This window comes from Kryptolebias marmoratus, linkage group LG15 (assembly GCF_001649575.2).
Source record: "Kryptolebias marmoratus isolate JLee-2015 linkage group LG15, ASM164957v2, whole genome shotgun sequence".
NCBI classification, from domain to species: domain Eukaryota; kingdom Metazoa; phylum Chordata; class Actinopteri; order Cyprinodontiformes; family Rivulidae; genus Kryptolebias; species Kryptolebias marmoratus.
In genome coordinates this window covers 34,398,234-34,413,654 of record NC_051444.1, presented here as the reverse complement: position 1 = coordinate 34,413,654, position 15,421 = coordinate 34,398,234, and the positions used below count along the sequence as shown (strand labels likewise).

At 41.4% G+C, this 15,421-nt stretch overlaps 1 protein-coding gene across 2 annotated transcripts in view; it reads right to left on the bottom strand.

Annotated features, from left to right (window-relative positions):
• Positions 1-15,421, bottom strand: part of LOC108249366 (multiple epidermal growth factor-like domains protein 11) — a 254,217-nt gene that overhangs the window by 187,990 nt on the left and 50,806 nt on the right. For both annotated transcript variants that reach the window (XM_037979947.1, XM_037979948.1), the window contains exons 2-3: positions 6,790-6,923; positions 4,912-5,013 (exon numbers count right to left, since the gene is read on the bottom strand). In XM_037979947.1, coding sequence (XP_037835875.1) covers positions 4,912-5,013; positions 6,790-6,908 — 221 coding nt within the window. In that variant the 5' untranslated portion in view covers positions 6,909-6,923. The remainder of the gene's footprint in view (positions 1-4,911; positions 5,014-6,789; positions 6,924-15,421) is intronic.

The following is a 15,421-nucleotide window of genomic DNA, read 5'->3' as shown; positions in this document are numbered from 1 at the left end:
AAAGACCTGCCAGAGTTCTCTCGGCCTACGCTGCGGCCCACAGATGTCGTCGTACATGGCTTAAGGCCAGAAGGGCCCTTCTCAAGATATTGGCAGTGTACTCTCGTGCGGCCAATCGCAAACGTTCTGCTGAACCTCTGTCCCACCTCCAGACCCCCACCACCCGCCTGTTTCATCAATGGAGACCTGGTGTTCACGGTCAAGAGACTTCTTCGCTCCAGACGCAGAGGTCGTGGCATCCATTATCTGGTGGACTGGGAGGGTTACAGTCCGGAGGAACACTCCTTAGTGCCCGCCAGGCACATCATCGACATAACCCTAATCACAGACTTCCACAGAGAAGTCTGTGATCAACCCGGCGGCCCGTCAGGAGCCGGGCCCTAGGTGGGGGGCTCTGTCACAGTTTCCCTGTTCCTCACACACCTCCTGTCCCTGTCACGCCTCCTGGTCTCATGCCACAGTAATCAACCTGATCATGCTCACCTGTTCTTGGCCCTACTTAAGCTCACTCTCCACTTCCCTCAGTGCCAGATTATTGAACGGTTCGCCAAGTAGATGTCCAGTGTTATTCCACAGCTCATGCCTGATTCCTCGATCCCAACCTCTTGCCTGACCCTCGACTCATGACCCTTGCCTGCTCCTTACTTGATACCGCTACTGACTCTGATCCCTGTCTCTCGACCTCGTTTCTGCTCACTGGACTTTGCTTACTGGTTCGTATCGATTTTGATTTGACTTCTGCTCTCTGATCTCCTGGCTTTGACCCTTTGCCTGTTTCTGGACTCTCTTGTTAGCCTGTTCCCTGCTCCGAAAGTCCTCCCCTTTCTCTGCCCACAGTCCCCGGTGGTCTTACCTGCCTGGAGGTCTCTCCTGGTGTGCAAAGAGCGTGCTGTTCCGAGAGTGAGCGTCTCTCTTAGCCAAACAGTGACAATAAAATCCTTAAAACTTCGTTGGTGTCTGTCTGCTCTGAATCCAAACACACCAAGCCTTGTCAATGTTGTTGAGAGACACAACCTCGACTTGTGAGACAGAGAGGGAGGAAAAAGGCGACAACTTTGTGCATAAGAAAATAAAAACAAATAAATATTATTCAACATACCTTTTTTTCACAAGGAGCCTAACTGTAGCATTGAAGCAGTTACAAACACACATGCATATATACACTGCTCAAAAAAATAAAGGGAACATTCAAAAAACACATCCTAGATCTGAATGAATGAAATATTCTCATTGAATACTGTTCTGTACAAAGTTGAATGTGCTGACAACAAAATCACACAAAAATCATCAATGGAAATCAAATTTATTAACCAATGGAGGCCTGGATTTGGAGTCACACACAAAATTAAAGTGGAAAAACACTACAGGCTGATCCAACTTTGTAATGTCCTTGAAACACGTCAAAATGAGGCTCAGTATTGTGTGTGGCCTCCATGTGCCTGTATGACCTCCCTACAACACCTGGGCATGCTCCTGATGAGGTGGAGGATGGTTTCCTGAGGGATCTCCTCCCAGACATGGACTAAAGCATCCACCAACTCCTGGACAGTCTGTGGTGCAACATGACGTTGGTGGATGGAGCGAGACATGATGTCCCAGATATGCTCAATCGGATTCAGGTCTGGGGAACGAGTGGGCCAGACCATAGCTTCAAAGCCTTCATCTTGCAGGAACTGCTGACACACTCCAGCCACATGAGGTCTAGCATTGTCCTGCATGAAGAGGAACCCAGGGCCAACCGCACCAGCATATGGTCTCACAAGGGGTCTGAGGATCTCATCTCGGTACCTAATGACAGTCATGCTACCTCTGGAGAGCACATGGAGGGCTGTGCAGACCTCCAAAGAAATGCCACCCCACACCATTACTGACTCACTGCCAAACCGGTCATGCTGAAGGATGTTGCAGGCAGCAGATTGCTCTCCACGGCATCTCTAGACTCTGTCACGTCTGTCAGATGTGCTCAGTGTGAACCTGCTTTCATCTGTGAAGAACACAGGGTGCCAGTGGCGAATTTGCCAATCCTGGTGTTCTCTGGCAAATGCCAAGCGTCCTGCACAGTATGGGGCTGAGAGCACAACCCTCATCTGTGGACGTCGGGCCCTCATACCATCCTCATGGAGTCTGCTTCTAACCGTTTGTGCAGACACATGCACATTTGTGGCCTGTTGGAGGTCATTATGCAGCGCTCTGGCTGCTCCTCCTGTTCTTCCTTGCACAAAGGTGGAGGTAGCGGTCCTGTTACTGGGTTGTTTCCCTCCTACGGCCTCCTCCACCTCTCCTGGTGTACTGACTTGTCTCCTGGTAGCGCCTCCAGCCTCTGGACACTACGCTGACAGACACAGCAAATGTTCTTGCCACAGCTCGCATTGATGTGCCATCCTGGATGAGCTGCACTACCTGAGCCACTTGTGTGGGTTGTAGAGTCTGTCTCATCTATATATATATATATATATATATATATATATATATATATATATATATATATATATATGTATATGTGTATGTGTGTGTGTGTGTGTGTGTGTGTGTGTGTAAAACTGCTTCAATGCTTCTAGGAAGGAATTCCAAGGTTTTTGAGTGTGTTTATGGGAACTTATGACCAATCTTCCAGAAGCACATTTTTAAGGTCAGACACTGATGTTAGACAAGAAGGCCTGGCTCACAGTGTCCACTCTAATTCATTGCAAAGGTGTTCTGCTGGGTTGAGATCAGGACTCTGTGCAGGCCAGTCAAGTTCTTCCACACATGAAGTTTGAAGGTCTGTACCTATTGACTCTGGAGAACGTTGACAACCTCTGTTGGCAACCTCTGTGCACTATGTACCTAAGAATCCGCTGAGCCTGTTCTTTGATTTTACATGGCCTACCACTTTTTGGCAGACTTGATGTCTTTCCCAATTGCTTCCGCTTTGTTATAATACGATTTACAGTGTGGTATTCTGTGAGTCTACTTCCTGGTGGCTGGTTCCAGTTCTCCTATTGGCTGGCTGAACAATCATCCACAGCTGCAGAGGATCAGGTTCATCAGAGTGGCTGGGTACTTAAGACTGCCGTGTGGATCAGACCAGCGCTGGAGCATCGCTTGCCCTGGTTAAAGCTCCTCAGCCGAAAGCAAATCTTAAACTCCCTGTGCTTACTAACGTTTTTGTATCCTTTGTATGCTCCCAGAGTTACCTGCTCCCCGGAATCCTGTCTGGTCTGTGTCACTGGTCGCCTACTGAGAAGAATCCCAAGAGCCACTCACCTGAGCCTGCCTGCACTGTAGCCTGTCTGCCTCCTGCAAAGAACCAACCTACTGGTAATACTTACCTTCTCGTCTGGAACCAACCAACCTGGAAACCTCCACTTGTGATAACTCCCTCTACCATTCTCGGAATCACTCTTCAACCTGTAAGACAGTGTCATCCAAATCCAATTCAATTATCACTGCTATTTGCATACAACCATACCAGTACTTACCTCTAACTTTCCCTTCCAGATCCTGGCTCCTGTCCCTCGTTAACACTGTAAATAAAGTCACTTACCTTTATCGTTGCCTCCTGAGTCTCTCTGTCTGTTCTGTAAATCCTGACATACAGGTGACTGTTGAATATTTAGTAGCAAGGAACTTTCACAATCAGACTTATTGCACAGGTGACCTCATATCACAGTACCACACTAGAATTCACTGGGCTCCTGAGGTGACCCATTTTTTCACAAAGGTTTGTAGAAGCAGCCTGCATGCCCAGGTACCGTTGGCCATGGAAGTAATTGAAACACCACAATTCAATGATTCGGATGGGTGAGCAAATACTTCTGGCAATATAGTGTATATGTATAGATAAGTGCACATCCACATTATAAAAATAAATATATTAAAAGCATGTTAAAACCATTTAAATCTAAATAAAAAGATAATTTAACATGAAACATCAACTACATAACAGCAGCAGCTTGAGGTGACAGATTGTTTTAGTTTCTGAGATTCAAGAAGCTAAGTTGACCAATCTCACTGCCTCATGGTAGAAGCTGCATTTGAGCCTTGTTTATCTGGCCCTAATACTCCGCTGCCTCCTGCCTGAGGGGGATCAAATAGTTTATGGGCTGGGTGAGTGGGGTTCTCTATGATATGCTGCCCTGCTCCTGCTGTTGGAGATATCCTCCAGAGAAGGGAGGTTACAGTGGGTGGACTTCTGGGCAGCTTTCACCACTCTCTGCAGCACCTTTCTGTCAGCAGAGGAGTAGTTCCCATACCAGGTAGTGATGGAGAAGGTGAATGTGCTCTCTACCACACAACTGTAGAAAGCTACCAACACAGCGGGATTCAGTTCTGCTGTCTCAGCCTCCTGAGGAAGTACAGGCACTGGTGGGCCTTCTTGATGAACTTCTGAGTGGTAGTGGTGATGCCAGATCCCTGGAAATGCGAACGCCTAGATATCTGAAGTGCCTCTGATGACCAGCGGAGAGTGGGTGTGACTCCTCCACCAGAAGTCTACCACCATCTCCTTCATATTCTGACAGCGTCAAATCTATTAAATTCTTTCTTCATAACGTTCCCATGGTTTGAATGCCTAAAATCAATCTAGTAGACTCAACCAGACATGAAACAAAAAGGACAACTAGAGGTCAAATTATGCAGAAGTCACCGGAGGAAGAAGCAACACTCAACATGACACATAAAATAAAAATAACAGGAGGTAAAACTAAATTTAATGTACAAGAGGTGAACTAATGACACAAAAACTAATTCTCAAAGCTTAGTGCTGTCAAATCATGCAATCAATCAATGTGAAATTAGAGCAAAACCAGGAGTTGTGCAGTCTTAGCGAAATGAAGTTTGAGTGTCTTTAGTTTCTGGACTGTAGGGATTCTTTAAGTACAAAAGTGAAAACATTCTGTTGTAATTGAGTGGTTTTGTGTCTATTTGTACCTGTGTCTTGTGCATTTGAACCAGTTGAGGATGTCAGTGCACCGGGTGTAGTAGACCTGATCAAATGGATGGGCGTAAGACTCCTGCACAGTGACAGCATAACTGCAGAAGAAGAACAACAATCAGAGATTAAAAAGCTGAAAGTTCAAGTTCTTATCCTGAAAACACCAAACTTTGTTTGGGAGGTTGAACTGAAACTCCAAAAGCAGCTGTGACTTACAATAAGACACTAATTGTCAAATCTGAACAAAAAGTACAAAGGTAGTAACATTTCCTTTTTAACTTATCATCAAGATGTCAAGTACTGATCTCAGATTGAGAACCAGGGGCCTCATGTACAAAGACCTGCATGGATCCCCTAAAAGATCATTTATCCCTATATTGAGAAAACGACATACTCAGATGTATGAAACATTGCATAGACATGAATCCAAGCAGGTTTCCTTTGTACATCCGGATCAACATGGAACTGAGTGCACACAAGACATCTCCCCTGACACGCCTACTAAATATGCCCTGCACGTCGAGTGCAAGAGGAGTGACAGTGTGTGTGTAGCTGTCGTGTGTACCAAGAGCGAGGCTGAGGTATTTCAAACTTTACAAGTGCTTATGTATATGTATATATATATATATATATATATATATATTTATATAATTAATATAATTACCAGATGCATTCAGGGGCTTGTTAGAATGTTCTGAAACTCTAGTTTAACCCGCAAAATGTCCCTTACTTGAACTGCTGACTAGTAATGATGCTGTGAAGACAGGCTGATGTTTGGGAGCTCACGGCTCTATGCACATCAAGGGAATTAATATTAAGACAAATAAATACATTTATTCATCAAGACACTGGCTGGCTTACAGGTAATTCCATGGCACACAGCTGGCAACTCATCTCAGGGTGAACTGACAGAGTCCTGGTGGGTCTACCAGCTCTTGCAGAAATGACCCTGATGCTATGGGAACCCCAGTGTGGTCATCAGCTGGGTGAGCACAGACAGTGCCTAGTTCCTCGCTGTGTCACACTCCAAGACTGGCCACATCTCCAAGCACAGTTCCAACAGAATTACCTTTAGAAATCTTAAGTAGATGATGAGCCAGTTATCATCTTGGACTGGAAACTCGTCTTGGTCTCTAAATATAAGTGGATATTAAGGACAAACCCGTCATTGTTACTGCACCACTTTGTACATGCTTTAATATCCACTCATGTAATTTCCTACACATGAACATATTAATTGTTTATCATGTGTCTCTGGTGTGTATATTAATAGTTTTTACATCATTGACAGTCTTCCAGCATGCTCTTTTAGTGTCACCAACAGACTAATTGTAGAAATGTGGGAATGCCAGCTATAAAGCTGACATGGGACTGAACACATTTCCTTACCTAGTTCATTGTTAATGTATGGGAAAAGAAATGTCATGTTCTTGGGTGCACTCACCCTTTGTACATGAAGCCCCAGGACACAAAAATGTTTGGCTTGAATTCCAGAGGAAAACTTTTCCATAGTCACACACTTGGCAGCTTGTTCTCAATGTGTTTTCACTGACTGAAGGCTCCTGAACAGAGCCCAATATTTAGCAGGAAGTGAGAACTGTAATAATCATCAGAGCTCATATCCATTTGCAGATTCCCAATCGATCACAGCAGCCGGTCTGCTCTCATCTGCAATGGCACCGTGCCTTTCCCCCTGCATGGCACTAAGTGGTCAGACCACATCGCTCTAAATTTACAGCCTCCAAGTGTCCCCGCAGTAAACCTTTTCCCTTCTGCATCTGATTATTGGCAAACCCCTCAGCCTTGATTTGTGGTGGGGAGTCCATTACTTCACTGCAGCATTTCAGAGCAGCGACCAAGCTGTGAAAACCCACCTTTCCCAGTGGCTGCACACGTTCGGGTCATCAGGGTTGAGGGGCTGCACTGGAGAGATGAAGCTGCTGAACAGGTAGAGCCACAGTATGATGAGGGAGACCCTGCAAACACCCATCATCCTCTCACCTTCTTCCTGCAGGAAGAAGACAGAAAAAACATTTAAACTTTCATCTTCCAGATCTAGATATCCAGACATGTTTTACTTCTACTAAACACAACAGCTACATGAGCATTGTCAGGTTTTAATGACAGTTTACCTTCGTGTCTTTGTTGGTACTGATTCGGATTACTGTACGTCACAAGACAAACCAGATTAAAAAACACAAACATGCGATTTTAAACAAAGACCCAAAGATACAAAGCCTTGAGAGTTCAACAAAGCTTGACAAAAAAAAATGAACAAAGTTTCAATTGTGTCTGTTTATTTTTTTTATCCTACAAGGACATAGGGTCCGTCGACTCTACAATCAGTTTCATAACCGCTGTGGAAGGTGAAGGCTTGTGTCTGTGTTTGTTTGCAAAATGTCTCAAGAACCAGTGGACAGATTTTAGTGAAACTCTCAGAAAGTAATTACAGCATGAACATGTAAAGCTTATTAATATTTGGAATCAACACAATTCAAAAAGGCCACGACAGCTAATCAATTTTTTCCAACACAAAATGTCTCTGACTCGATCAGTTTCACAGATATTGAGCTAAACCTGGTGTGGTAGTAGCTTAGACTGATCCTAGTTTCTACTCTGAGCACTAACAGTATGTGCCACATCTGTTTTTAAAACTATGGCACGCAAAGATATGCACTCTTTCAAGAAATAAACCTTTTTTCTTGATTTTATTTCCTTAATTGCCTTAAAGTAATGTACACTGACTCAACTTCTGTTCTTAATTTTTTATTAATCAAATGTATTGACTTTTATTTAAACTACAACTTCTGCAAAAGATAGCATCCTTTCTTTTTTGAAAGTTCTTTCTGAGATTTGTCATGCCAAAAAAACAGTAATGACAATAATTTATGAAAGTGGCCCTGAGCAAACATGGAGCAAACGGAACGGATGGAGTGTAAATGTGACAGGCTGCAATTCAGTCAGAATACAGAAAGAGCAGATGTGGTGTAAACACAAACATTTCCTCAGATGTAAAAAGTAGTGACACTTGTGAAAGGGAAGCAGAAGAAAAAAGAGGGCAGGAATGCTGAAATCTGCACGTTCTTTATGCAAGAAAATAGCAGAGCAGGAGAGCGAGGGAACCCGGTGTTGTGTGCTGAACACAACCAGTCTGGCTCCATTCTTGACTGGTACATGTCAGTACCACCATCACATGATGTCAGTATGACTGGTGCACGTTTCAACACCTTCAAATGATGCCAGGGGAATTTAAGGGTTCAAATGACAATCTGTTGTCTTTTTATCGCCCGCTGCCAAAGTTGAAAGGGTGATTATGTTTTCGACTGTTCCTGTTTTTAGTTGTCTGTTAGCAAAATGGCTCATAAATGACTGGATGGATTTTAATGAAACTCTCAGACAGTAAATATTGGATTAAAATCTGCACCTAATTAGCTTTTTGAGTCAACCTGATTTAGCTGAAGGCACTAGCAAACACTAAAACCACTATAACAAGAAGTACTCAGAAAGCGCAAACCTCTACCAAAACCACAGCATGGTTAAAAAAATAATGTGATCCGGATTAGAATCTGGATCACCACCAACATTAAATCCACTGTTTTTAGTGACAACCCAAGCATTTCCAGAAAGTTACACCCAAACCTGTTCATTATTTATGTGATCTTTGCTAACAGACAGATAAACAAACCAACGACACAACCGAAAAACTAACTTCAAAGCAGAGGCAACAAAAGCGTCACATGGAGGAGCTTAGACAAGTTTTGTGACCTTGACCTTTGACCCCATGAACCTTAAAATGAAAGGCATCATTTTTGACCCCTGAGAAGTGCATCTGTGCAGTTTGAGTTAGAGCATGAGGTCACCTGTGACAATGACCTTTGACCTCCACCAAAACTTAATAACTTTTTCCTTCTACCATGTGTGATGTTTCATTAAAATTTCTTGAAAATTTGTTTATAACTTTTTGAGTAATCTTGTACACAGACACACAAACAGAGGCTTAACTAAGATTTGGTGTAGTAGTAGCTGAGAGTAATACCTGACACATACTCCAAGGGTTAACTGATCACACATTCGTTTTTAAAAAATTGCATTAATGATTGGATTAAACTCTGTCTGTCTGTTAGCAAAATAGCTGTAACTCATTGAGGTTTACAGAAATTGAGCTAAAATAGGTGTAATAGTAGCCAAGAGTCATCCCCAACATATACTCGGAACTCTAACTCATCTTGCAATTTCTCCTAATATTACATGAGATTGACCATAATGTGATTTACAAGGTTTGACCAAACAGCTACATATATCTCCATCATTTCTCATCATGCAATAATCTGAGCTGAAATAAAAGGTGGTGGGTGATATGCATTCTTTGAAGAAATGCCAGTTCTTTTATTTTGATTTTAAAAGCCTGAGAGGAGAAACTTCTCAAGCTCCAAATTTAGATTCTTTTCAGACTGAATGTTTTCAGATCCTGGCGTTCACAGCAGCAGGGGGATGTTAAATAAACCTGGAGTGACAGTAGTGGTCTAAGTCAAACTGTCCCAACCCTGCTGTCCTGCAGACAAGTGACATTTGGATGATTATTATTGGACATCGCCATCATTAGGTGGAATCTGAGTGAGGCCTGAAGGCAGACACAAACGTTTTCTGGTTTTTCATCAGGCGTTTGTCAGCAGGCTGCAGACAGGTGAGACTCAGGTGAGGCAGCCAGTCAGGATCCACATGATGAAACGATGACGAATTACAAGCCCGTTTTCAAAAACGGCTGCATGACATCTGAATAATAACCTAAACTTTTTACCTAATAGGACAATGGACTTATAGAAAGAGTTGAAACTGGGAAATTTAAATTGTTTTTTTTATTTTTAATTTGATGCCTGCAGCAAGTTTTTAAAAAAGTTGGGACATTGACATGTTTACCACAGCCTTGCATCAGCTGTTCAGGTAACAACACTTAGTAAGGTGAAGGTTTAGAAACTGAGCAGAACAACTGCTGTTCCTCTGAACAGATAAACTCATTTTCCCCTCGACTCTGCTTGATTCCAAATCTCCTAAAAACTGTGAAGACGGATGAGGAGAAACAAATAATGCAAAAGTCTGTAAATTAAATAAACCAAAAATGGACATTTAAACTATTTGGAAAATGAATATCTGACTGTACAGACAGCAATGCACAGAATGGCAAATGCATTGTTATAGAAGCTACAGGTTATAATCTTTTTTTTAATGTATGATTTAAAAATGAAAGAATTGATTACTATTTAATATCAATAATGTCCAGTGGAGAAACACAAAGGCAACACTCTGACGTGTGGAAGTGCAGTGCCTGGACTGTTTATGGTGTGCACACAGAACAAAAAAAACTGATTTTACACCTTCTGCATTGAAAGCCAGTGTTTGGAAGTATTTCAGCTTCCATGAAGTTAAAGGGAAAAATGACAACAGCCACACTATATGCAAGTTGTGTACATGTCTCCACCCATAGGTGGTGGGAGCTTTTAAATTGTCAAAGCTTCTACCCAGCAAAGCAAATATGAAGTACATTGCAACTTTTTTGTGCATGCATGGAGTGGTCTTGTGGCTGAGAGGCAGGTCTTGGTTTCTCCCTGGGCCTGTTGCCTCCACAAGCACATTGGAGATGAATAGAAGCTGATAGAGGGATGGATTGTAAGATGTGTCATTTCTGCAGCAGCATTAATCCTCAACATTCTGTCCACAGCAACAAAAACTCTCAGAACCACCAGGCAGAATTTTACTGAATTAATATTTACCCTAAATACAAAACTGACAGAATGTTTTAGATATAAAGTTTTACCTGGAAACAAAATGCAGCTCTGGTCCGGCATGATCTGAATCCCAAGATTCCAGCTGAAGTTTAATGGTGAGCCTGGGTTTCAGTGGCTCAGCATTTAAAAACATAAAGAGGAGTCTAACAACAAAGATTTGTTTTTTCACCCACTCTCAGCTGATTCCTGTTCATAAAATAACGACAAGCTTTGTTTTATTTGTAAAGATTCTGCAAATGTTACTGTAGATATGCACATACTTTAGTTTTTATTGCAACAGTATTTTAATCATCTGCACTCAAACAGTCCTAAGGACACCAGAACTGCAGAGATCTAACTTTCTGTAATTGCCTGCATGTCAGCACAAACAGAAGCTTCTGTCTGAGATTCTTTAAGATTAAAAGAAAAGATTATTTAGGACCATCCAACATTCAGTCAGCAGGAATTTTACCTGAGCTCTGCCATTTCTTGTCACTGCATTCTATGAAAATTAAAAGAGGTAAAACCACAGAGCTACAGGAGTTTCTGTGAACATGGACATCTGGGAAGAAGCACTTTTTAGGACTTTAGTTTCCTTCTGCAGCAGAACAACAAAGGTGAAGGCAGAATTATTTTGATTTAAAAATGATCTACAGCAATAGCATTATAGTTTTGGATTTGCTTGTTTTTGTTAAAGTGTCTGCTTTAGTATGTAATAATTAAGGGTATTGAAGAATTTCTTTTGGTATTGGCTATTGTTTGTAGGGATTCTCAATTACCTGTCATCCAGGACATGGCAAATCCCAAAACAGCTGAGAAAGTCCTAAACTCAAAAGAAAAAAAAAGTCTTTTTTTAATTACAGTGTTTGAGTTGGGTCTTCCACAAACAACTGAAAAACAAAAAACATCAAAATAAGCAGCTCTATCTGGAATAATGGGCTTTGACTTTGATAGCAGTACACTGTGCAGCATAAACTAAAGTTCCAAAAACTGTTAGAGAGAGAAACCCATTCCTCTGTGGAGCTCTACAGCTTAGATATACCTCACAGCACAAACATCCTTCAAAGTTGAAATGGCTCACAGAAACCTGAATTTTACAGGACTGAACTCTTAAACAATCACAGTTTAAGTTTTATGATCTTTGGAGATTTTACCACTGAATGCGAGGACGCTAACTTGTGAGCTGTCTGAACTTTCCAGCAATTTTCTTTTTACTTCCAACATAGGTATACGCCACCAGAGCCTCCTGTTGTTCATGGTTCACAAACTTATTTGATACAACTTCTGGTTTTCACACAGCGACAGCTTGTCTGAGGCTTCCTTTTTAGTCTGTTTCTGCTTGTCCCCAAAGCACAAGTCACTGATAGCAGGCTTTTCTTCCTTCTGTTTCTATCATGGCTGCCACATAGACCAAGTATAATTTCAGACTATTACATCTCTAATCAAACCTTTACATTCAGAAGAATTAAACGAGAGGTTCAATGTCACAAAACACAAAAGCAGCATGTTATAGATGCACTTCAAAATAAGAGTCTGGCTCTGTCATTGCTTAAATTAAACAGGCATGTCCTACATAATTATTAGATTTTATAGAAGAAAGTTGATGTGTTGGACTAAGTTGCATTTAAAACTGATGAATTCATAATCTTTGACATTCTTCAAAGTTTGTTCAGAAATCTTCTAGATTTTTCTTTTCCTTCATCAAATAATTTGTCTCTCTCACGGGTTTCCCTACAGTGGTGATGAGATACACCGTTTCTGAAAACATTTAAGCTGTGAACACTCACACAGACAGACATGTTTTTGTTCCCAAAGATTCAGTAGCCTGACAGCATTACAACATTAACACAATAATCTCATTCAATAAACTCACTGAACTCAATAAACAAACTAATTAATTGAATGCTCATTGTGACATGAATAAACAAACTCATTAAACTCATTAAGTAAACTCAAAATCTCATTAAAAACTAAGGTAATCAGTTCAGTGTTCATTTTTGTGTTTCATGCTGTCATAGCTGGGGGGTGTTACACAGGGGGTCACATGTTCTGTTGGATCATTGTTAGTGGAACTATAATTAAAAATCACAGCCCTGATGGCCTTAAAACACCTGATCCAGTTCTTATGTCTTTGTTTTGTTTTCAGTCTTTGCAATATTAGATCAACAGTCCTCCAGATAATTATTGTTCAGTTTATCCCAGTTTGAGTTCAAATAATATGTGATAAAGCAGACGCTTTCTTCCTGTTTGTGCCTAAATCTTGTTTCAGTGTGTTCTGTTCTGTTTTTCATAAGCAGGAACTGAAAGTGACAGAGAATCAATAAAAAGCTTGTTATTGTTAGTTAAACAGCATCAGGGTTCAGTTTAGTGCTGTCAGACGCTGAGGTTCCCCAGAGCTGCCAGGATCTGCAGCAGACACTCTCTTCCAAGTTTACAGAGGGATACGAGTGATTTAGTTTACAGAAACTGGAAAAAAGACACAAAACTCAGAAGAATGTCATAAAAACAACTTTCACTGAAACAAAAGAATCCAACAAACAAAAATGATTTAATAAATATTTACAGCACAATAAAACCTGACTCTAGCATGGAGCTGGACAAACCATCAGACAGATCCATGAGATCAGACACAGAATGGTGTCTGTTCTGAATGTGCTGCTGCAGACGCTCCCTCACCCGGATCAATACTCAGCTCCTCTGGCAGAGCAGCTGCTCTCTGACCCACGCTCCTACATGATTAACTTTACCATGTCATACACGCTCACTTCCAACTAAATGGCTCAGTTTTACCTTTAGTTTTCGTATCATTTGATTTTTTTCATTTAGTTTTTCAGTTTTGTGTACCTTTTTCTGCAAGACGTTTAATTTGCTCATTTTCAATTTTCTGCCCAGCAGCATCTGTGTTTAGTTTTCAACCAAACATTCAGCATCTGGGTGTTCATTTTACTTCTTTGTTTTTTTAATATAAATTATTCCATCTATCTATCTGCTCGTCCCTGTTCAGGGTCATGAGAAGGTGGTGCCTGTCTCCAGAGGCCGTTCGGTGAGAGGAGAGGCCATAAGGACCACACCCTGGGCAGCCCATCAGTCCATTGGCTCATCGGCCCATCGGCCCATCGGCCCATCAGGCCATCGGCCCATCGGCCCATCGGCCCATCGGCCCATCAGGCCATCGGTCCATCACAGGACTGAACAACCATGCTCACCTCGAGAGTCAATCAACCTGCCTGTTTATGGTGGGAGGAAGCCAGGGCACCCAAAGAAACAGGGAAAACATGTAAAAACTCCACACAGAAAAAACTGTGAGCTTTTTGCTGTTAAGGAACAGGTCTAACCAGCTGCTCCACTGCAGAAAAAGGAAATATTCTGTTGGACTGTTGTTTGTGTAAGTATGTTAGAAAGGCCTGAATGGCTGGAGTAAACAGGAGACTTGAGGCAGAGAAAAGGCTGCAGACCCACTGGGTGTTTTATTCTCCAAAAACCCTGCTGGGAAGGTCATCATGGATCTCAGCAGTTCTCTGCATGAAGCTTATAATCCACTACCCCCTCCCATTAACAGACCTACCATAGACAGACAGGGTAAACAAAAAAATATAAATGCACTAACAATCTACAATAAATAACCAAAATATCCAAATACTTTATTTAACATTCAACATCTATTACCAAGCAAATTTCTGAAAACATTCCTATAAATATAAATAGTCAATATTAAACATCTAAAGTGCAGTGTTCACTCCCCCTTTCAATCCATAATGGTTTCTCCAGGAACCTTTAAAAGGTGCTCAGGCCCCCGGGGAATCTTTTAGCCTGAACACCGTGCAGAGAGGAAGAGAGAGGTAAGCCACTTTTACACTATCACAACACATTCATATCTTTCACCCTATTTCAGAAATAAGTCACACTAATACTTATGTTTCATCAGTTTGTTTCAACAGGACATCTCAGCACCAGCTGAAAAACTGCCCAAGGTGACATACAAACAAATAAAGATTTCCATCTGTTTCTCTTTGGATTATTTCAATTATTCACATCTCAGCATTTTAAGTGTAACATAATAAGTAATGAAACTCTTCATTACAAAATATAAATAAAAACCACAGCCCAGATAGGTTTAAAAGTGTTCCAGTCCTCATTATGTAATCTAAACTTTCCTGTAATCTTTTAAAGTGGTCTTCATGAACAGTTCCTCAGACTTCCTGAAGGTCATCAAATCTTTCTGACTAGTTGAGCATACCCAGAATTTCCATCAACAATCAAATCAAAGTGTGCATGAAAAAGACCCTGTGTGTGTAGTTTTATCAAAGCAGCTTTAAAAATAAAAAAAATCATTTCATGTTACAAATCTCCACAAATTTTGACATTAATGTTAGATTTATTGAAATGCGAATGAATCTGAGATTTTTGATTTTTTTGGTCCGACTGCTACTGACTGATCAGAAATGGCTCACGTCCTTCATTTGAGTAATTAACTTGAACCTCTGACTGGAAACTCAGCAGGCTGATGGTGGGCAGGGGAGGCAACAAGGACATGGAGCTTTTGTGTTTTAAGTTCTTAAAGATAAAATAAAACTAAATTTTTTCATCCATTCATTCTTTAGGGTGGAGCAGCAAACCTGCAGCTTGTTATAAACACAAAAACAGCAGAGTTGATCTGATAGCTGTCAGAAACACAATAAGTTCAGAGAATGAAACGAGTCTGAGCTCGGCCCAATCATCCATCAGCCTGTCGAGGCGCAGGCTT